At 40.1% G+C, this 24415-nt stretch overlaps 1 protein-coding gene across 2 annotated transcripts in view; it reads left to right on the forward strand.

Annotated features, from left to right (window-relative positions):
- Positions 1-24415, forward strand: part of TMEM131L (transmembrane 131 like) — a 153940-nt gene that overhangs the window by 117822 nt on the left and 11703 nt on the right. For both annotated transcript variants that reach the window (XM_066386704.1, XM_066386710.1), the window contains exons 19-27: positions 52-124; positions 2889-3016; positions 4849-4991; positions 7271-7457; positions 7655-7840; positions 8783-8929; positions 9276-9901; positions 14550-14698; positions 21717-21841. In XM_066386704.1, the coding sequence (XP_066242801.1) occupies positions 52-124; positions 2889-3016; positions 4849-4991; positions 7271-7457; positions 7655-7840; positions 8783-8929; positions 9276-9901; positions 14550-14698; positions 21717-21841 (1764 nt within the window). The remainder of the gene's footprint in view (positions 1-51; positions 125-2888; positions 3017-4848; positions 4992-7270; positions 7458-7654; positions 7841-8782; positions 8930-9275; positions 9902-14549; positions 14699-21716; positions 21842-24415) is intronic.

A 24415-nucleotide genomic window follows, 5' to 3' on the forward strand; every position in this document is an offset into this window, starting at 1 on the left:
TCTTTATTGGCAATTTGAATGCTATATTAAACATTTTGTTTTTCTTTATAGGTTTGGCACCGATATGCAGATGATTAATTTCACAACTGGGGAATTCCAGCTAACCAAAGCTTGCCCTTCCTGGGTAGGATGTCGTCGTTAAACAGAAAAAAAAGAATACTTACAAACTAGACACATAGCATATGGGCCTTGCTGATTTGTGTTTCAAGTGTCTTTATGTAATATATGTGGCTCTCTTATTTTTATATTCTAGGCATTAAATATATATAGCAGATTTTTCCAATTAACTAATGCAGCAGGAGTCCATGGTTCATGTTAGCCTGTAAATCATTTTAATTGGATGATTAGATTCATGTGAGTGAAAAAATAACAATTGAATCAGGGCTAGTCATAAAACCATAAAACTTGAGACCCCAGAATTTGTAATTCTCTTAAGATTCCTTGGCCCCCTCAAATTGTTTTTGGGGTGAGATAAGGTAAAAACAAATGCATTAAAAAAAAATCTCTTACTGAATTGGCTTCATGTTTTTAGCAAGTCACCCAATTTCTGTGACAGTCATCTCATCTCTGAAAAAGGATTTCTCTGAAATTCTCAAGCCTCTGGGTACTCATGCGGTCTCACAGAAATACTTAGGAGTAGGAATAGACATGTCAGTGCGACAGGATATTGTTTGACTGGGGTCTTGGCAGCCTTGTTCTTAGTACCGTGGCTCTCTGTGTATCATTGGATATTTTCCTTGCAGGCATTTTGTGTGTGTAGATTCATTCAAAAGTGGGGCCTCTGTTAAAAAAAATACACACATATACATATAAACACACATATGTATATAACTATATTTCTGTTACATGCACTGCTCTGGGTATTTTCTTCTTTTTCCTCACTTACCCTTCCTTCCACAGATAGTACTCTATTTCCCCATGTATAAGACATGCCCTTTTTCAAAAAATTTGGGGTCTAAAAACTGGATGCATCTTAGACAGTGATTGCCGATTTTTTTACTTGCATTTCCTGGTTTGTTTGTTTTTTGCGTGGATGAGGAGTTGTATGAATTTTATGATGAATAAAACTTGAGTTCAATAACTTTATGTAATACATTTTTTTTCAAATTTCAGGCCCCAGATTTAAGGTGTGTCTGATACATGGGAGGGTCTTATACATAAGGAAATATAGTAATACGGTAGATTGATTTGCATAACAGAAAGAGGACAACCACAGATAACCTCCAACTAATATAAAATGAAAGCAATAATTAAAGTGAGTTTTAAAGTTAATAGAGACTTATTTAGGGTAGGAAACACACTAACAGCAGAGGTTCCTCTGTCTTTGTAAGCAGTCTAGGCGGGATGGTCTTGTTTTGGTGAGTGAGACTGTGGCTCTGTCCTAAGCAGTCTCCCGGAGCTGTGCGAGGAATTAGTCCAAATATTTAGAGATAATTTGTCCCACTAGGTATTGAATGATACATAATGTGAAATTCCAAAAATAATGCCAATTCCTTTTACCTAGAAGTATTCTGTTCAGAATTGAACAAATAGTGTAACTTATTAAGAAAAAACAATTTTTAAAATTTCTCATTGAAGATTTCCCCCCAAGATATACACCTTTTGTCACAAAGGAAATTATTGCCATTATAAATTGATTACATTGACAAAAATTGTCAATGTTCGTGCCTTTGAGACACTTAAAACTCTAACTTAAAGTCCTTATTAGAACTCTTTGTCCTATACAGAAAGAGGTCTATATTTTAATTGCATTGGTTTGCTTTTGGAAATGTAGTTGCTTTGGTTAAGAGCACATGGAACTGGACATTTAGGGTTCTGAATCCAGGCTCCTCCATGTGCTTGCTGTGTGACCCTGGGCAAATTATCTGACCTAAGCTTCATCTTTCTCACTCATAATCTTTGTTTAAAGAGTCAATAAAGTTTCTGGAACATTCATGATTTTATATAGTGTATTATATTCCAGTGCCTGGCATATAAGAACTATTTAATAAATGGTACTGTTATTATTATAGTCTAAATACTAAAAGTCAGCAGCTTTTTTATTCAATATTCATATTATATGTATAAAGCAGGGTTTCTCCCTTCATGAAGTTTCTAATTCTAATGAAAATCAAATACCATCACTACATCTTTCAGCATGGGAAATGGCAGCAATAATTGAAGGATAAGACAAATTTAAAAATTAAAAACATAAAAAAGAAATTTTCCCAAGCAGATTCTGTGATTATAGCTCTAAGAAATCAGGAACTTGTTTTTTAGTGAGAAGGAGATAAAAACGAAAACCACAGAAAAAGGGGGAAAAATAAAGAGCAAAATCTTGAATATTAAATTTAGACCACAAGATTTATTCAGAGAAAGATAGAAATCTTAGAATACAGGAGGAAGTAAGTAAATGAAGATCTTTCTCCTGAGTGGTGAGACTAAATGTAATAAAGATGGTTTCTATATAAACTTCAATTTAATATTATAGAGAATTTGGGGGTGCAGCAGTGGGTGTGTGGTTTGGTCAGATCCCAATAGTATTCAAGTAGAGGCTGTTGGGTTTGTTTTCTAAGTGATGTTTTCCAGTCAAAGCATCTTTGCATAGAAGGCTTCTAGCCCCAACTCCCATCCAAGCAGGAAGCAAATCCCCCTTCCAGTGTCCATGTAGTAGGTTGTCCTGCAGCCTCTGCCTATACTTCTAAACTGAGACTTGGGAACTGTTTATTGATGTAAACTCCTAGGATAAACTAATTCAGCAGGTTGATTAGGGTGGTCACATCTGGAAATGGGGAAAAAAAAGCACTCATACTATTTATGCTCTAAAATGTTTATACTCTAAAATGCATGCAGTGAAGATGGAAGCTTGCTTTACAGGAATTGTTGAATTGCACTTATTAAACTTGCAGGGTGTGCATTCTGAAGAATCCAGGTTTGGCAGCCTCCACTTCCATTTGCAGCCTTTGGAAATGAAAAGGGTCGGTGTCGTTTTCACGCCAGCAGACTATGGAAAAGTTACCTCACTTATACTAATCCGGTAGGTGTGGCCCCGTCCTAGAGTCTGTTCTTTCTCACTGGCTCACCTGTCGGAATTTTTTCCCTCAAGAATACATGGTCTCATTAGCTAAGAGTTGACATTGAGCTCTCAGGCCATCAGTGTTGAGGCTGTGTTGCATGCTAGCAAGAGGCAGTGGCTGAGAAGAGAGGCGACCTCAGCTGCCACACTTAATCTCTGCCTCAGCTTCCTCCCTTGTCCAGCAAGGAGCGTGTGCCCATCTATCCAACAGCCACAGCACAGTTCCTTCACAACTCATCTGCTGCCATTCCAGAGGCAGAACATACACTCAAACACACACACAAATGCACACACAGAGCACACATGTGTGCATTCACTTCCCTGCTTTAGTTCAGAAAAAGAATGAAAACACTGCCATATACATTTCCATTCCACAATGCTTGGATGTATACCATGCTCACAGCTGTCTATCTTGTTTCTGCAATTTTTCTGTTACCCCAAAGGGCTATGGAAAAAGTGCATAATTGAGCCCATTGACTCTTTTTACTACTTTTCCTTCCTTTTAAGCAAGTGTTATATTGCTAACTGATTTCAGCAGCTAATTATTTTTCATTCTTAATTTTTTGTCATCTTTAGGCAGGCTTTATTGAGAGTCTTCTTTAAAAAATTTACCGTAAATGCATATCTGTGTTGAAGCTCTGCATTGGTGAGAAGTCTAACACATTTAATTTTTAATGAGTGACATTTTAGTTTTTTGGGTTTCTTTTTTTTAGCTTTTCTAGTATCCAATCAGCTGACAACGACTGTCTTATTTTGGACTTCTTGTACTCTATCATGTGAGTTTGTTCTTCTGCAAGTGAAGGCTACTAAAAAGAAAATGGGCTAAAAGTTATCTTAAGTATTTTAGCTAAGACTCCTAATGCTGTGATGACGTGTTTTGTTTTAAACCCATTCTCCATTGAAGAACTAAGGTTGTAGGCAATGTAGCTATAAACTCAAAAGAAAAGCCTAAACTTTTTATGGTAGTTGATTTGTTTTTGGTGGTTTCTGGTTTGATATACAATATTTTTCTGTAAACAATATCAAGCATCTGACATCACTGAAAGGCTTTTAAATGGCAGGTAAACGTATTTAATAATTTAGTAAAGATGTGAAGATATCTGTGTATTTCACATAATTTGAAATGAATTCTTTCTCAGCTTCTATAGTATTTACATTAACATTGGCTTTCTGTCCAGTCTGCATCATTTAAACATCACTTCTACTTAACTTTTTCATCCTAGGAGTCATAATTTCAGTTAGTGAAAAGGCAAAAATTACTGGATTACTGTTTCACTAGTAAGAACATGAGTTAGATGTATGTTATCTATGGGATAATATTTTAAATCTTCGGTTCAGAATGAACAGTAGGATTTCACGTCTAGGGTGATTCTTAAGGCAGAATTTCTTATGGTCACAATTTACTGTGAAAACTCCTTGATTCACTATGTAAACAGTTTGTTATCAATTTGTCGGTGTTAATGTTTCTCCCCTCCCCCTCCCAATTTATTTCTTCAGTGTTTTTCTTGTGGAGGTCCGATCACCAGCTGGGTGGCTGGTTGCTAGAAATACATGGGTTTCCATTCTGGGATCAGGGTTGGGGGCGAGAGTGAACACGATCACTCACTCCTCTGCTCGGTGCGCCGCAGCACCTGCTACCTGGGACGTGGAGGGAGATGCCACACTATTTAAACTGGTTTTCTTTTCCAAAACACGAAAAATGTTTTTGGTCACTAGGACTATTTAAGTTCCAGGGCATGGCATCTTGTGACTCTGTTGTAATACCTTTTTATTTGTATCTCCTCTCACTAAAGGAATAACTTGACTATTCTCGACATGATTGGCGTGGAAGGATTCGGAGCACGAGAGTTGCTGCGAGTCGGCGGGAGACTTCCCGGCGCGGGGGGTTCGCTCCGGTTTAAGGTGCCTGAGTCCACACTGATGGACTGCCGTCGACGTGAGTTCCTACGCGTGGCACTCAGGCAGGGCAGGCTTGGTGCTAAAGCCAAGAACAAAAGGGTCTATAAGAAGATTCTTTAAATTTTTTTTTTTACAGTAAATCCATTGTATGGATGCAAATAATTAAATCAGGCAAACATCTGAGCCTACGTGGGATGGTACCACTCAATGCGAACAATAGCCAACTTAGATATAATAGATATAGAGGGAAAAAAGTATAGTTGCTGTAGTGTCAGATATGTAAAATAAATATTATGAGCCTGTTAATTTGGTTATCAGTTATCTAATCTAGACAACCACAAATGATGGAGAGAAGACTAAAGGTACGCGCTAGCTACCCAATGGAATTTTTTGTAATGACAGAAATTCCTGTATCTGTGTCATCTAATACAGTAGCCACTCACCACATGTGGCTAAGTACTTAAAATACAGCTAGTGTGACTAAGAAGATCAATTTTTAAATTTTTAAAAATTTAATTAAAATTTGAGTGGTTATATGTGTCTACTGTATCATACAATGAGATTTACAAATTTACCGACATGTTCCATTAGAAAGTTCTAAATTATGCATGTATTTAAGTTAAATGATTTTTAACTACTTTTATTAGTTTCAAGGACTAAAACAAAAATCAAACAAGAGATGTAAAATATTTCTGGTAAATTCTTGTTGTCCTATTATCATTTTTAATTTCAGGAACACAATGAAAGCATTTTGGTGCAACAATATGTTTCCTATGGAGAAAGCTGGTTGGTGAAACTATTAAATCATTTGTAGCACTGTTTTAATACCTGACTTGGATTTTTTAAATTTAGAAAACTATGCCAAATGACCACTGACTTTGAAAAGATTTATTAGCCATTTTGCATTCAGAATTGCTTCATTTTCCCAATGATTGATCCATTCATTGATTTGTTTGGAGTTTACTGTGAAAGATAGAATTAAAGAGTAATATAAAAACTATAGAACCAACCAGATAAGATATTTGTCCTTATATGACAAAGAAAATATTAGGTTATGGGTTAATTTTTTTTTTTTTAAGCGAGAGAGACAGCGAGAAGGATAAGTAGGGACAGATAGGAAGGGAGAGAGATGAGAAACATCAGTTTTTCATTGCAGTGCCATAGTTGTTCATTGATTGCTTTCTCATATGTGCCTTAACCGGGAGCCTGAAGCCAAGCCAGTGGCCCCTTGCTCAAGCCAGCGACCTTGGGCTTCAAGCCAGTGACCCCTGTGCTCAAGCCAGCCACCATGAGGTTATGTTTATGATCCCGTGCTCAAGCTTGATGAGCCCGCACTCTAGCTGGGTGAGCCTGTGCTCAAGCTGGCAAACTCAGGGTTTTGAACCTGGGTGCACTGCACCCCAGATTGATGTTCTGTCTACTGCACCACCACCTGGTCAGGCTATGGGGGGGGGTATAAATTTATAGGAATATTTTTAAATTGAGATAACTTTTCCTTTTTTAAACAGAAAATGTGCTCTCTGCCCCTCCCCCACCCTCTTCTCTCTCCTTCCATCTTTCTCTCTTCCCCCCCTTACTTTCTCCCTCTCTCCCCTATCCCCCTCCCCCCCCCCCCATAGCCATGGCTCGATTGGTTCAGCACATTAGCCACGGGCACTGAGGATGGCTCTGTGGAGCTTTAGGCACTAAAAATAGCTTCGTTGCAAGCATGGCCCCAGATGAGCAGAGCATTGGCCCCAGATAGGGGTTGCTGGGTGGACCCTCGTCAGGGTGCATGCAGGACTTTTGTCTATCTCCCCTCCTCTCACTTGGAAAAGAAGGGGGAAAATGGGCTCTCATTTATTTGCAAGGATTTAATTACTTCCTCTTAATATAGTGGGTCTTTGAATTTGAATTGTATTTCTAAGGGCTGTGATGGCTTTCCACAGCAGCACACACTCAACCCTCTTAAATGGTCCCTGTTCAGCGTAAGTGAAGATCTCAGAGGCAAAGGGTCCATGGGGCTAGTGGTAAATCCAAATGATTTGGCTTCTGAGAAGAATATGCTTTCAACCTTAACCTTTAATAAGTAAAAGAACGAAGAAGAAATTTTTATTATTTTTGGTACTTTGTTTAAGAAAAATCTTAACTATTTTTATTGTATTCTAGTAGATAACAAAATCTATAATTGTTCCAGAAATTAGATAGATGTCATACTTTGAGCTTGCATTGAATTTTTTTTATACTTTAATAAGGTACACATGGTTTCCTGACTTAATAAATTTTAACCAATTTTGTAGTTCATATATACTAAATATCACTTTTCATTCTTACTAGAACTGAAAGACAGCAAGCAAATTTTATCTATTACAAAGAACTTTAAAGTTGAGAATATTGGACCACTCCCTATAACTGTGACATCTCTGAAAATTAATGGGTATAATTGTCAAGGTTATGGATTCGAAGTGCTAGATTGTCATCAGTTTTCCCTGCACCCAAACACATCGCGAGATATCAGCATTGTGTAAGCATAGAGCTTTAACCTCATTTAAGTTTGTGATGCTTTTAATGTCAAGTGGGGGTGGGGAAGGAAGCCTCTTTTATAAGTAAAACATCTTTTCATAGAAGTATTTATCTTGTACAAGTTAGAAAGTTTGCTATAATGATTATTATATATTATGCCGAAAATGAAAGTTCATAAAGACGAATCTTTGTCACCAGGTTTACTCCAGACTTTACGTCTTCCTGGGTCATTCGTGAGCTGACACTCGTCACGGCAGCAGACCTAGAGTTTCACTTCACTCTCAATGTGACCCTCCCTCATCACCTGTTGCCTTTGTGTGCAGACGTGGTTCCAGGACCCAGCTGGGAAGAGTCGTTTTGGAGGCTTACAGTCTTCTTTGTCAGGTAAACTACCACCTTCTTCACTGCTCTTCCCTCGCTGAGTGGAGAAGCCATCCAGGCAAGTTGCCTGAAAGTGTGTATGTTCTAGATGCAATCAAAGCTTATGAATTAAGTGGACTTTAATATTATTTTGAGAACCTTGACATACACGAAGTAGAGAAAGCTTTAAGATAATAGTAAAGGAACTATAAGAGATTCATAACACCTAGAAATCTAATAGACAGTTGTGCGCCATATATGTTCATTGGCAGCCATGGTGGAAGATATAATGTTACTCTCTTTTTTTTTTTTTTTTTTCAGAGACAGAGAGAGAGTCAGAGAGAGGGATAGACAGGGACAGAAAGACAGAACGAAGAGAGATGAGAAGCATCAATCATTAGTTTTTCGTTGAGACACCTTAGTTGTTCATTGATTGCTTTCTCATATGTGCCTTGACCGTGGGGCTACAGCAGACCGAGTAACCCCTGGCTCGAGCCAGCGACCTTGGGTCCAAGCTGGTGAGCTTTGCTCAAACCAGATGAGCCCATGCTCAAGCTGGTGACCTCGGGGTCTTGAACCTGGGTCCTCCGCATCCCAGTCCGACGCTCTATCCACTGTGCCACCGCCTGGTCAGGCTATAATGTTACTCTTATTAGCTCAGTAGCAATGGAAATCTGAGATTAGAAGACTGGAACGATCCTTGTAAAGTGATTTTATCCTGGAAGCATCTTTAAAAATTGAATCGAAATGTCAGATTTATAAATAACGCACATTTTAAAAAAACTTGAGTTGTTTTTTTAAATCTTCAAGAAATGTCAGAGATTTTGGTGCTGTACATCTTACGGAATTTTAATGCCATATCTTTAGACATCACCTGTCAACCATTCGTTGCTCTTCTATAATAAGTCGAGTGTTTTTCATGCCCGTCTGAACCATGCCGTGATAAACCCATGCTTTCTTTCTCAGTTTGTCCCTGTTGGGTGTGATTTTAATAGCCTTCCAACAAGCACAGTACATTCTTATGGAATTCATGAAAACAAGACAGAGGCAAAATGCTAGCTCCTCTTCACAGCACAACAGTTCCATGGATGTTATCAGCTCCCATCCGCACAAGTAAGAGTTCTCATGGTGTGTGTGTGGCGGGGGTGTTTCTCGCCTTTGATATTACTCATTTCTGTTTTTATTTTAAGCTAATATAAATTTTGATTCCAATTTTGTTTTATAAAATTTTCTTTGTCATTGTGTGACAGCTGTAGCATTTTTTTGTTGTTGTTGTTCTAAGATAAACTTCATGTAAGGACTTAGTTTATTGACCTCACAGAACTTTAGAAGAAGCAAGGTAGAACTCAGTACTCATAAGATTGATTGCTGCCTCTTTCTCACGGATTTAAAAACAGAAAGGTAGAGTTTTATTCACTGTGGCTTTATGTTCAATGATTTTTTTTTCTCTTCAATTCAGAAACAATTGCAAGAACTTTCTCGACACCTATGGCCCCTCTGATAAAGGCAGAGGGAAAAGCTGCCTTCCAGTAAACACTCCACAAAGCAGGATCCAGAACGCTGCGAAGAGGAGTCCAGCCACCTACGGTCATTCTCAGAAGAAGCACAAGTGCTCTGTCTATTACAGCAAACACAAACCCAGCACGCCGATCGCCAGCAGTGCCAACGCGACCACTGAGGACAAACAGACTTCGGCCCTGGGCAGCTCCCTGTCTACTCCTAAGGAGGACGTGTGCACTGATGTCATGGGGGAGAGCTGGACAAACCTCAAATATGCGAGTGGCATAAATGTCAACCTGCAAAAGAATTTAACCTTTCCCAAAAACTTATTGAATAAAGAAGAAAATACACTGAAAAACACGATTGTTCTCAATAACACTTCTTCGGAATGTCACATGAAGGAGGGAATACAGACATGTATGTTTCCTAAGGAAACGGACATTAAGATTTCAGAGAATGCAGCTGAGCTCAAGGAGCGAGAGCTTGGCCCTCTGAAGACCTCTAAGAAACTACCTGAAAATCATTTGCCAAGACACTCACCTCAGTACCCGTCAGACTTGCCAGAAATTTCCAGGAAAAATCATGGTAATCTTTATATCCTCCTTGAGGATTTTTCTCTCCTGTTTGTCTCCAATCTGGTTGAAATTGAATTTGTTCTCACCTGTGACTTGAGTTTTCATGGTGGGTGCTGAATTTTTAGTTCACGTGCAAAGTTTTAGCAAAGGTGTAAGTGTCGAAATATGGTTTCTTAGATGAAAAGTTTAGGACGAGGCACCAAGTTTTCAGAATGTTATGGCTGCTCTTTTAGTCCACGCGCTTAGAGGGATGTAGATATCATGTTTTATTGTTGGGAGGATAAGGACACCTTCCCCTAAATAGTTTTTATCTTGGCTTTTCAGGCGATTTGCAAAAATTAATCAGCCCGTAAAAATGTTTCTGAACGAACAAAACTCACAAACTATTTTACCAGTCTGACAGCTGCCACCACCTCCTGTTCCTTGTCCCTGGTTCTTTGGTAGTGGTATCCCTTGGTTAAAAGAAGACAAATGCTCTCTTGTAGCAGATGCAGTTCATGTAAAAGTAAACCAAACAAGACTAGGAAGACTACCTACATGTAAAACTGTCACGAAGCTTGAACTGATCCCTTTGGCCTCTGGCATAAAAGCCTGTGCTTATTTATCTTGTCCATTTAATATGCACATTCATGAACTTGTTAAAAGTCATTATTTTTGACTCTTTTCAATCTGGAAATATCAGTTACCTTTGATCTTATTTGAAACATCTACATATAAATAATTTTCTATTTTTCACTCCTTGATGCTATGCAGAGGTACTGAAATATTATGGATTGGCTAATTCTGATGATCTTTATGCATTTAGTAAAAAATACCAGCTTATTTTTTTTTTTTTTTGCACTTTTCTCAAGTGAGAAGCAGGGAGGCAGAGAAAGACTCCCACATGTGCCCAACCAGGATCCACCTGGCAAGTCCACTAGGGGGCGATGCTCTGCCTATCTGGGGCCATTGCTCTTTTGCAACCTGAGCCATTTTGGCACCTGAGGTGAGGCCATGGTGCCATTCTCATCGCCCAGGGCCAGCTTGCTCCAACTGAGCCATGACTACAGGAGGAGAAGAGAGAGAGAGAGAGAAAGAAGGTAGAGGGGGAAGGGTGGAAAAGCAGAGGGTTGCTTCTCCTGTGTGCCCTGATCGGGAATTGAACCCAGGACATCCACACGCAGAGCTGACACTCTACCACTGAGCCTACCGGCCAGGGCCCAAATGTTCCAAGAATGGACATCTCTAGTTCAAAAGAAAACTGAGTCCCCTGAGTGAAACCTTGTTCCAGCCTGTTTGTACTGTTTCCCTGGTAATAGTGCTCATGCATGAAGTGGGCTCCTGGTTGCAGGGCCAGCATTGTCCCCTGTGTCCTCTCCACCTGGTGTGTGTGTACACTCTCTGGATAATGTACTTCACCAGATTTTTCATTAAAGTTATTATGTAGCTTGTCAGAGGGTGTTCTATCTATGATGAGTCATATGGGATGCCTAGTGTTCCATTTCTGCCTCAGACACCAAGGCCCAGACTACAAAACTTTTATGAAAGGTGAAATTATGGGGTGAGTCTAGCCGAACTTTTTTTTTGTGTGTCATTTAGGCCTGAGCATATTTGATACAGGCTGACTTTCTACAAGCCTAAAATCCTAATCTGAAGCGATGGTGCCTCCTCTGTGGTCTGTTGTATCCATCATGTCTAGGTAAACGTGCCTGTGAGATGCAGAGGTTGTGGCCTGGTGGATTGACAGGTGGGAGGGACCTTCTGTTGCATCACAGTTGAATGTACAGGTGTGAACCAGTGGTGCAGAGCCAGACCGGGTCAGAGGATTTGAATTCATGCTTCAAGATACTTCTGTCCAACACCTAATGGTTAATGCTGACACCTGAGCCTAGACGGCCATGTAATGTAATAATGCTTCTGCAAGTGTGAGTCAGTTTAATATGGGCTTCCATAGACATGGGCTTTGCTCATAGCATTCCAGATGGCAGACCTGCCCAGCATCTTGCCTACCTGTGCGGATAACTGGTGTGTTTATAATGTTTTAAATGGGAGCACATCTCTCACTACAAACAGTTGTTTTAAACTCTGTGTGTGTGTGTGTGTGTGTGTGTGTGCGTGTGTGTGTGTGTGTGCACACGCACGCGCACACTGGATCAGCAGCACGCTATCAGGGTGACTGTTGATCAGACTGAATAAGAGTTGACGAAGGAACTTTGCTGAGCACCGGCCTCATACTGGTGGATTCAGAGGCGCTGTGTCACTTTGCTGGGGCTCTCACCAGGGTTAATGTGTGAACAGGAGGTTCCTTGTGGGGAATTCTGTTAGCCGACATGTACTGTGTTCTGTTTTCTGTTCGCATCTCTATTCGAGGAAAATCTCCCAACAGCTTAAAAGTAAACAAATTGCATGCCATCAGTTTTAAATTTGAACACTTTTTTAAAGAATTGAAAGCTTTAAAAATAAAAAAGGACTGAGAAATCTTAGGGAACAAACTTGCAATTTGACAGCAGGACTTTGAAATTTTTAGTAATATTGAAGATATTGAAGTTCTTTTGTCCAATTTCTAAAGGAAAACATGGGAATACATTGGCAGATGGTGAACAGGGAATCCATCTGTGATGTGTATGTAATGAATGCTCAAAAATGGGAAAACTGTGTATTTAAGAACTTGGCGAGTTTTCACTTCTAACATTGAGCATTAGTCCCTTTTTTTTTTAAAGTATTTTATTTTTGTGAAAAGCACACTGCTGGCGCTTATCAGATCCTTCCTAGAATATGAAGAAAACAGCTACAGTCTTGCCCACTAAGCTTAGCCAATTTGATGGTGGGGGATCGTGTTGCAGTTCCCGTTCACTCAGTTGAATTCAGTTAGTGTGTTTGCCACAGTCTAGCCATTTCTCTCAAAGGCCAATGATGAGGTTGCCTTTGGTAATGGGGAAGGGGGAGATGGTCTGTCTCCTAAGAGGGCCTAAGGTGTCTTTAAGAATCTGTCAGAGGCCCTGGAGGCACCTGAAGAATTGTGACTTCTCCCATTGGGGCTTTTTTTCTCCCCTGAGTGTAATTCCTGTGTGAGAAGATGTGTTCCCACCTGTATATTCATGGCTCTGGCTGCATGCTCATTGATGTTGAGAAACGGTATTTTCTGAGAACAAAGTGTGTGTGGTCCCGTTCCTCTTTTACTCTTGGGCCTCCTTCTCAGAGGCCTGTGGTAAGTCATGAATTAAAATTCGCGATAGAAATGAAGTCTGTTGACAGATTCTTCAGGGCTCTGTTTCCACACACTTGTTTTTTTGGCATCAACCTGTCAAACAACTGGGAATCAGCTCCGTTTTCCCAACATTTGTTCCATGGTCTTTTGACCATCTGATAAGAGTAGAGCTTTGTGTGTAATGTAAATGATGTTTGAAATGTGTCTCTTTTCAAATGTTTGTAAGTTTTGTTTTTTTTAATTGTGTGATCAAAATAGCACAGCTTTAGAATTAAGGTGAAAGATAAACTCTTTCTGACCTCAGCACTATGAAAGAGGAATAGTTAGCCAATTATTTTATTGCTTTCTGCTTATAAAAATGTAAAGGGTAATAAACTTTGGGTATTAAGCTTTGAAATTAACATGCTAGTTTTCACTGAATTAGATGGATGCCTTCAGAATGGCTGAAATACCAATATTTGCAGAAATGTTAAAAAATAGTCTCATTTACTTACAGATACTAATAATTTGAAATGAAAATCTAGCAGTTTACTCCAAATATATTATCCGGTTAGATTTGATGCAGTAAAGCTTTGAGCAGTTACTTTGTTATTTTTAGAAAAATTTTTAAGAACTCATCAATGGCTGAGTCACGACGAGAACTTAAGTCTTTACTCTTCCCTTTAATTCCCCCAACTTTTAAAAAATTTATGGTAAAATATACGTAGCATAAAATTTGCCATTGTAAATTATAAAGTTCAGTGGCATTAAGAACATTCATCTTGTTGTACAGCCATCACCATTACCCATTTCCAGACCTCCTCCATCATCCCACGCAGAGACTCGGCCCCCACGAAACAGGAACTACCCAGACTCCCTCCCTAGCCCCTTGTAATCACCATTCAGCTTTTTATTTCTATGAATTTGATGATCCTAGGTCCCACAAACAGGTGGAATTATATATTATTTATCTTCTTGTGTCTGGCTTATCTCACTTAGCATAATGTCTTCAAGATTCATCCATGTTGTGTCATGTATCAGAATTTCATTCCTTTTTTTCCCCCACTTTAACCATTTTTGAGTGTACAGTTCAGTAGTGTTAAGTATATTCATACTGTTGTGCAAGAGATCCTTTCTTTTTAAGGCTGAACAGTATTTCATTGTGTGTATACTACATTTTGTGTACCCATTCATCTGTCTGTTGACATTTGGGTTGTTTGTACCTTTTGGCTTAAATGAGTACTGCTACTGTGAACTGTGGTGTGTTCCTCCCTTTTTACCCTTGACCTCTTTTAGAGACTGTAGAACTCTTAATATAAGTGCGTGTTCACCTATTAACAAAATACATATCTAGAGCATTGTGGATGTCAAAACCAATCTTTAAGTCTGAATCTCATTAAATGAGATTGTTTGGTAGAGGAAAGGGACTTAACTATGGGGAATATGAATGGAACTAATTAGCTAGAAATTGAATCATTTTTATTTATTCAAGGGAATAACCAGCAAGTGCCTGTCAAGAATGAAGTCGACAATTGTGAAACTTTGAAAAAGGTTGACACAAAGTCTTCTTCAGAAAAGAAGATTCACAAAGCATCTAAAGAAGACATATGTTCTGAGAAACAGGACTTACCTTCTGTTGAGGTTGGTATGCTTTTCTTTTTTTGCCTATTAGAAACATAAACCTATTTGGGGGCTTTGAATGCAGATATCTGTGTAATAACTATGCATGCATATTTCATACTTTTGAAAGAGGAGAGTTATGCATTTGGATCCACATTGATATTTGGTGAGTTGGATGTGTTTAGAAAGTTTTATTTATCTTCTAATTGTACAGGGAATACTAAAATAATCAGATAGCTTTTCCTCTCAAGAGAAGCTGTTCTTAAGCAAAATAGGTTAACTCCTGGGTAAAGGTGGCGGCATAGAACTAGAGCACATATCCCTTCACTCAAACTGTTACCCAACATCCTTTTTTAGGGCATAATCTTGCTGAGTTAGAAGCATAAACCAAAATCCACAGGAGAAGGATGCCTTTTTCTAGCACAAGTACATGGGACCTGGAACAGAATTCTAGAAGAGAAAGCAGAGCTCGCACACTATCCGGCTAGCTCTTTACCTTCTGGCCAGGGTGGGATCCTGCAAAGTCTCTAGGAAGCGGAACTCAGCCCTGTCTTTCATAGGAGAAACCAGACAGGTCCAGATAAAGGTGGGAAAGGTATTTAGGAGGATTTACCTATATTAAATCAGAACAGACCTATCTGTGTATTAGCACAAGCACAGTAAAGAAAATGGCATTTCAACTGTGTGGATATACTGTAATAAAAATGACTGAAAGGAGTAGAATATACAGATGACAGATGGAGATCCCGATCTAGAAGAAAACACATCCAAGGACTGAAAGGAAATTCTGAGAGAACTTCACACTATAGACTGAATTCAATAAAATAAGAGCTTGTAAATGCAAATTAACATACTAGGATGAGGTTAAAAGAGGTATTATAAACCCAAGTAAAAAAATGAAGATGTTACATTAAATATGCAATGGTTGAGAATTGCATTATTGACCTGGAGGAAAGGATTTGAGATAATCAGAGTGATTATGAAGGAAAAAATTTAAGAGATTGAGACATTTAGGAAAGATGATGACAGATGTGGGGACAAAGACAGACAAAAACGGTCCAGCATAAGACTAGTAATTGTCTAAGTAAACGGCCCAACAAATGGATTAGGAAAGGTATTTGGTGAGGTCATAGAAGAAAATATGAGGCAAGGACTAGATTTATAAATCAAAAGGGTACACTGTGCACTCCAGAAAAAACTGATGCATAATAATGGAATAGGTACATTCTGGTTAAAGTGTTGAACTTAGAGCATAAAGAATTGTGCAAAGGCAGGAAAATCAAGAAACAAAAAGTTAGTCTTGCCTCAGACTTCCAAAAAACATCTCATGCCAAAAAACAGTGGAGCAATATCATTGAGAGAATGAAAATGTGAACCAGAATGTTATGTCTAGTGAAGGTGACACTCAAGTACAATGTCAACAGGCAAACATCCTTCAACACAAATGAATTCATGAGCCTTTCTTGAATGTTGAAGTTAGCGAAATTTAGCCAACCAAGATAGACGTAAAAAAACCCACCCGAGATTGAAGAAGCCATGTTGAAAGACCGTTGTTAAGGTTTCTGTTAATTTTGTATCCAGAACTAAGACTAAACAGTTGGCAATTATAATTACAGGATAGATCGCAAATATTAAAATATTAACAAGCAAAAATAAAATATAATTTTGCAAAAATGCGAGGTAAGATAGGAAGGTAGGTGAAAATAAGTTTTAATTTTGCCTTTCTTGGTAAAAAGTCAGAACTGTGTAAAACTGAAACATGTAGTTTAAAAGGGTTGACAACTTATGAAACTATCTTTCACAAACTTTTTCTTAACCTTAAGAGATCTCTTTAAGGAATTACTGTGTCATGTAGAGGAGAAACAGCTGTTTCCAAGTTGGCGGTTTCTTTGGTTCTACCTCACTTTCTTATGTAAATTCAAGGAAAACTGGGCCTTTCATTTTTACTGAAAAACAGTGCATGGTTCCAGTGTTACAAATGATTCCGATCATCTGTCCTGCCCTCCTTACATGGGTGTAGATTTGTGGAGAGAGTAAAAAAATAGGTTTGCCAAATAATCAACGGGAGACACTGGTTATTTCTGAGTGGTGGGATTTGGGGTGATTTCTTTCTTTCCCTTTTTATACTCCTTTATTTTTGCTTAAACTTCATGACAGACATGAATTTTTATATCCCTTTCATTTGAATCAGATAGAGGCTGTTGTTCTGCTAGGAGGCATGATGTAATCAATGCCTATGTGAGGGCAGGAGCAGGAGTGAAAGGTAGGAAGAGTAGGTAAGAGACTAGAAGGAAAAACAATGGGACTTGTTAGCACCTGATTGCCCACAGGAGAGGTGCCATCATTTTTTTACATAACCACTTGCAAACATAACTCCGAGGTTTGTATGTCTGGGTGACTGGACAGTGAGGAATTCTGGTGTAATGCATTCATTTTTATGTCGGTCACAGCAATGCTGCATAGTGGTTAAGAGCATGGGCTTTGCAGCCAGGCTTCTGGGGTTTGAATCTAGCTCATGACATATTTGCTTGGTAACATTGGACAAATGAACACATCCCAGTTTCCTTACCTGAAAAATAATATAATAGTATTAATATAAAATAGTATGGCTACTTCATAGGCTTGTGAGGATTGAATGAATGAATGAATGAATACGTTAAATGCTCGGCATAGCAGCAGTTACTAAGTACTAATGAGGAAGTTCTAAGGACATGACAGGTATGACTGTGCTCATTACTAACATAGGTGGTGGCTGGACTTGGTTGTGAGAAAGTATGGTAGATACGGAACCAGAGCTTTCATGGCGGGTCAAGCCTGGAGCTTGCAGTTTTGGGAGCTGTCCTCGTGGAGGTTAGAGTTGAAGAGTGACCCTGAGTTCTGAGGCATGGGCCGAGAGAAGACACGGGGCCTGAGTCTGAACCTGGGCCGGTGTTCAGTTTGCAGACGGCTCGAGGGTGCAGGTATAGCAGGAGATGCAGGTAAAGCGAGGCCAGACTGCGAAGATGGCCTGCGTGCAGGAGCAGGAGCAGGAGCAGGAGCAGGAGCAGTCATGGACCTGGGGCTAGGTGGGATGGGCGGTCTAGGGATGGCCCTATAGGCTCAGCTGCTGCCCTGCAATGAGGCGTGCTGGGATGTGCTGACTTCACTGCCCCCTCAGTCGAGGGTCAGAAGGAAGAGGTGGCCCGGAATAACAGTGCCATGTGGTGCTATTGCTGGCGTCCCTCTGCCACCTGTGTGGGCCCCACTCCCCCATCTCGAAGTCAACTCCCAGCTTCTGTGCCAGACTGGCTCTCTCCATTCGTGCCCTTGATTCTGGCACTTCTCTTAATTTATTCAAGTTATTTATCTTTTGTCTTTTATCTCTCTCGCTGGAGCTTAGACATTTCTTACACTGGATCCCCATCATTGTCTGGGTTCCTCATTCCTTTTCTGGTCCATGAGCCTGTGTAGGACACACATCTGCACTGACCGGCAGCGGCAGCCAGCAGATAGTCAGGATGTGGCAAGTCCGAGGATTTGGGGCGCTCGGGCCTGCTTTCGGGTCAAGGCTGTCCACTGGTCAGCCAAGGTGGATTTTCTGTGCAGCATGGGGGCTATCACCTGTCATTTCTTTGCTGGCTCGGTGACTCACTCCAGTGTTGTAGAACTCTCGTTTAAAACCCCGTGTGTGAGTGATCTTTCCATTTCATTGGTGGTTTGGAGAAAGTAATTCTCAATAAACACATTCCCAAGTGCATTGCTCAGTGTTTGTTTTTCTAGAACATTCTTAGGGCCTAATTTTGCAGCTTAGGAAATTATATAAATCTGTATAGTACATAGCAACATTCCTCTATATTTATTGGCAAAGAAGTTTGAAGCCCAGATCTGGAAGCCACAGACTACATTTTGACCCTAGCCTTGGCTGTTTATTTTCTTTTAAGCAGATTTTTTTCCCTTAGTAAAGTAATTCGTGATTATTATAGAAGTGTAAAAAAGGAGGAGAAGATCTACCCAGAATGAACCACATTTTTCTGTACTTTGCTTTTCTTTACAAATTTTGAAAAACTCAGGATCCTTATTGTGTTTACATAGCGTTGTTATAGTGTTGTGATTCGGAATATTCTCATGGTAGAAATAATGAATGGGGAGCTTTGTTTTCAGTGGTTACATGACATTCCACCCTTTATGCCTTAATCTAAACCCGTCCCCTGCAGTTGGACATGGATGTTGTTTAACAACTCCTTATTTTCATAAATAACACTATGATGAACTGTTTCATTCTCCAGTCTTGCCTGCATTCCCGACTCCTCCTTGTTCCAGCTTTCTAGAGAGAAAGTGTGTCAGCTGCTTAGGGTTCTCGACAGGTGGCAGCGGCTCACGTGCCCGTGCGTGTTTAAATTTGCCTTTCCTAAAAACACAACTTTATTATTAAATATTTTAGATGAACACTTCATTTTTTTGGTCTTTTTTATTTCTTTCATGAATTTGCATTTTTTGTCCTTTGTCCATGTTTCCATGAACTGTTAGTGGAGTTTTTTCCTTTATTTTCAGTAAGAACATATGTAAATCTATTAATGCTTTGTCTACCAAATAGTGTATTTCGTTTTTCTTAGTTTGCCCTTTCCCTCTTCTTTGTACTTGCTATTATTTCTACAGTGGCTCTAGGACTGCCTCGTGCAGGCTGTGATTTCTCCCTTTGCTTTTATTAAACTTAGGAAATATTATTTTCCTACCCAGTGATCAATGATGTTGCCCCATCTGAAAGGAGATCAGAGACCCTAGCTAGACCAAATAATTCAATAATTATGTTGATCATAGCTAAGTCTTATATAAACTGTCACTATGTGTAGGTAATTTAATCCTCACAACAGGCTTTGGAGCAGGGGTCCCCAAACTTTTTACACAGAGGGCCAGTTCACTGTCCCTCAGACCGTTGGAGGGCCGCCACATACAGTGCTCTTCTCACTGACCACCAATGAAAGAGGTGGCCCTTCCAGAAGTGCGTTGGGGGGCCGGAAAAATGGCCTCAGGGGGCTGCATGCGGCCCGCTGGCCGTAGTTTGGGGACGCCTGCTTTGGAGAAAGACACAGGAAACAGACAAAGAGCGGCTAAGTACCTTGCCTCAGACCACACAGCTGGAAAGCAGGAGTGAGATTCAAACGCAGGCAGTTAGGCCTCTGCGACCGTGATCTTAATTGCGACACACCACACAGACCCTTTCAGTGTCCTGGTTAGTCCTGCTTCCCAGGACGTGACACCCTCCACCAGAAAGGAAAGAGCCGGATTGTCTCTTTATTCTTCCACAGTTTCTTGACAAGTCTGTTGCTTTGATTGGTTTGCTTTCCCCAAACTTCCATTGTAGGCCTCTTCTCTCTCTCTCTTTCTCTCTCTCTCTCTCTCTCTCTCTCTCTCTCTCTCTCTCTCTCTGTGTCTGTCTTTCAGATTCCTACTCTGATTTCTGGACTAATCTCCTGAAAAAAAGAATGTACAGTGAGCCAATCATTGTTCTTTATGAAATGTGAATCCTGAGGGTCAGTAGGAAGAGGACTCTGAGCTAGGGGATTTGCCTTTGTGAGGCTCCTGGGAAGCCATTTTCCTCCTAAAAGACCTAACACCCTTAAGAGCCCAAGGGTTTCAATGTGTGAGCTCCTACCCCTTCCCCCGTGACAGTCGTGCCTCTGCTTCAAGGGGCAGCGTGGCCGAAGGAAGAGAAAGAACAAGTATTAGAAGACAGGAAAGATATGACCTACTTTAAAATTTTTAAGAACAAGGGAATCCCCCTTTCTCTGGGTCTGTTAATGGATCATATCTAACATTTAAAGGAGTAGAAAGCCCAAATGAAAAACCTTGATCTTTGTATAATTTTTACACACACACACACACACACACACACACACACACACACACACACACACACAGTGACCCTTGGACATGGGTTTGAACTTCACGGGTCTGCTTATGTATGGATTTTTTTTCCACTAAATACTGTAAATGGTATTTTTCTTATGATTTCTCTTAATAACATGTCCTTTTCTCTAGCTCATTTTATTCTAAGAATACATATACAAAATACGTGTTAATCAACTGTTGGTGTTATCTGTAAGGCTTCTGGTTCTACTAGTAGTTAAGTTTTGGGGAGTTAAAAGTTTTAACAATTATGCTTAAGTTACCCATGAAATATCCATGAGACCCAGAGTTAATTATTATATTATTCCAAGCTATCTTAGTGCTGACAAATTTTGTAACAAGAGATAATATGTACATATTTTCTGTAAATCCAGGTAAAATAAATGTATTATGATGAATACTAAAAAAAAAAAAAGTTAAGTGTGAATATTCAGCTGCGAGGGGGAGTTGGCACCCCTCACCCCGACAGCATTGTTCAAGGGTCGACTGGATATATGTCTCATGCTAAATTAAGTTTTTCAGAACATTTTTTAAAAATCAAGCATTTTCTTGTTTTATTTACGTAAAAACCTTAAACTAGTTTGGAGCAGTCTATGGGGATTTGGCTGTTCTCCCGAAGTTCATCTATAAACAACAACAAAAATGTAAATACACAAATTGCTTCTCTGTAGAGTTTTTACGTGATTTTTCTGCAGTGGTAATTCATCCGAATTGCACACACCAAATTAACAGGTGAAGGCTGCAGGATTTACTGCGGCTGAAGTTAACAGCAAGCTGACCATAAATTGCTAACAGATGTTTTTCCTTTCTCGCTCCTTAAGAGTTTTATAGGCAGCAATATTTTTTTTTCTTTTTGCGGAGGTCGATGGAGGTAGAGACAGAAGGGAAGTATAAACAAACTAGGGTTTGAGAAACGTCTGTCTCGGTTTTCAGTGTTAGAGCGTTTTGAAATTCATGTAGAGGCCGTCTTCAGAGGTTTACCTAAAAAAAACATAGACGCCCGTACTTTTCCGATTCACTTGACCAAATGTTTCTATGCAAAATCCTTATAAAAATCATAGAGGTTTTTGTTTTGTTTTGTTTTGCTTTTCATGTATATTCAGTCAGTTTAAGCCTTCATTAAAAGTTGTTTTTTTTCTTTCTTTCTTTTTAGCAAGAAGATTCTTATAGGAAGAAGAAGCTTCAGGAGAAAAAAGAAGGAAATTTACAAAATTTAAATTGGAATAAAAATCGAACGTGTAGAAAAAACAAGAAAAGGGGTGCCACTCAGGTCTTGAGGTGTGTAATGTTTAGACCCCGAAGACTTCCGTCGGTTTCTTAATCTCTCATTTTACGTTTAGCTAGTATCTTTTTATCTTATTTTTGTTATGTTGGATATAAATAATAGGAGAGTGTGGATATTTCTCTTTTGAGATGAATGCTCTTTTTCTAAATTGAATTTATTGGGCTGACATTGGTTCACAAAACCATATACATAGGTTTCAAGTGTACAACTCAGTAGAACATTGCACACCACACCGGGCGTCCAGCACCCCACAGTCTCTCTCCGTTCTCATTTTCCTCGCTACCTACCCGTCACCCCCCTTTCCCTCTGGCTCTCAGCATACTGTAGTCAGTGTCATATATGTATATGTATAGATTAAGTTAAAAACATGTATATATACATATGTATATATATACTGCTCACAAAATTTACATATGTAAGTATATATGTTCACCTTTTATCCATATTAATTTTAAGAACATTTATGTATTTTGAGATAAATGTTCTTAAAAGTAATATATTTCTGGTTGTGTTTCTGTTCTTTTTTTTTAAATACCTTCAAGTGAACAGAGTTCTCAGATACTTACTTTATAAAATGCTGAGACATATGGGGGCTTTATAGGAAAAGCATGAGAGTTCCTCCATGCCAGGACCTTCCCGTGAACGGGGTAGTCACCGCCCGCATGGGGGCGCCTCGCCTCGGTTCGGTCCTGCAGAAGGGAGTTCTCACAGCTGCAGGAAGTGAGGTGCCCAGACATCACGTGGTTTGCTGAACACCCTGGAGCTGGTAAGGGGCAGAGCCAGAATTGGAACCAGGCCATTTGGCACTCTCTGTCGGCAGCCCTGCCTCCTCAGGACACTTCCTGTCCCTCGGCTTTTATTCTCTTACCCGTAAAATGAAGGAGCTGGACGGCGTTTATCTGGGAATCCCATATTTCTGTGTTTCCAGATCTCTCTCTCTAAATCTAATTTTATGTACGTTTCTCAGCGTGAGATTTCTATGTCCCGCCCAACCCCCCCTCCCCCCAACCTGGTTGGTAGTGTGTACATTCTGACTCCATGGGCCAGTCGCTGAGTTTGATCTCGTAGGTTAGATTTCCCACACTCAACATTTGCGCAAGTCAGGAGCCTCCAGCAGAGACAGCCTCCTGCCTCTTCCTCTCTTGAGTGGTGGAGCGGCTTTTTATTGTCAGAGTGTCCCTGACAGTGTCCCCTTCCAGGGTCCCAGTTTTTAGGAGGCTTAGTCCAAGCTCCCCTACTCCTATGTGCTGTGTGTGAAAACCCAAGCCCGGGGCGTTAAAGCCTCTTTCCTCCCAAAGGGTTCTGGCATCTGGGGATTTCTCTTTCTCATGAGCGCAGCTGGGCACTTTATTTATTTATTTATTTTTTATTTATTCATTTTTAGAGAGGAGAGAGAGAGAGAGAGAGGGAGGGAAAGCGAGGAATAGAGAGAAGGGGGGAGGAGCTGGAAGCATCAACTCCCATAGGTGCCTTGACCGGCAAGCCCAGGGTTTCGAACCGGCGATCTCAGCATTTCCAGGTCGACACTTTATCCACTGCGCCACCACAGGTCAGGCCACAGCTGGGCATTTTAATATGTTTCTGTCCAGTTGTCTAGCGGCTGTAGATTTGCAGGGGGTCGGGTTCCACTGTGCTGAATTTCCATTTGTTATTGGAAGGGAACTCCGACACTGTGGCGAGGACCACCGAGGGGAAGCGTGTGTGGTGCTGGTGACAGTGTCTGTCCCAAGGTCCCCGGAGCTTGCATCTGGAGCGCAGACTCTGGGATTCAGCTTTGTACACACTCCCCAGCCACTTTCACCGCACTCCGCCGAGAAGGGTCGGCAGCTCTGGGGGTCCTCAAGTTCCAGTAGTCCCTGGCTCACACTGAAATCAGCAAATATGAAAATTGAGAAATAAACTCTTTGTCAGTTTGTTGTTACTACTGAATGCTAATTGTTGATGGCTAGTTATCCAGATGTGGGCCAAAATTATTTAGGCCAAATGAATTGAAAGCTGTAGTGTGGTACCCTATAGAAAGGAGACTTATACCTTGCATTCTTTTATGTGTATTTTTATAAATATTTGATTGACTAATAGGATCACTCTAAAGTTTTCTATTTTCCTGATATGGACCTATATAGAAAGATATGAAATTAGAGTGGAATTTCACCAATTAAATGTTATGCTACATACTCAAAAGCAGATCTCTGACACACTGAAAAAACAACTTCTTAAAATGTAGCTTTCAAATAGCTTTGTAGCGAATCAGGATATTCTGAGAACATGGTGTATAAGAAGTAGGTGGCTGTCAGCTTGTCCATTTCCTTGGCCCCTGCTTCTATATACTGGTTACCTTGAGTGGTCAGAAACCAGCGAGAGTATGTGCTGCGTCTCATATATTGGATCTTCTTAACCGCCATTCTACAAACCTAACATGAAGACTGAAATGGCACCATGTGAAACAATCATCGTGGTATCTTATAGCACTCTCTGCGCCTTTCTATGTGGCCATTTCCAGAAATGCACTGACAGCTCTTCCCTCAGAGCTGACTCACGGTCTTGTAGGAGAGGCGTTATTGTTGAAC

This window comes from Saccopteryx leptura, chromosome 1, assembly GCF_036850995.1.
Source record: "Saccopteryx leptura isolate mSacLep1 chromosome 1, mSacLep1_pri_phased_curated, whole genome shotgun sequence".
Taxonomy (NCBI): Eukaryota; Metazoa; Chordata; class Mammalia; order Chiroptera; family Emballonuridae; genus Saccopteryx; species Saccopteryx leptura.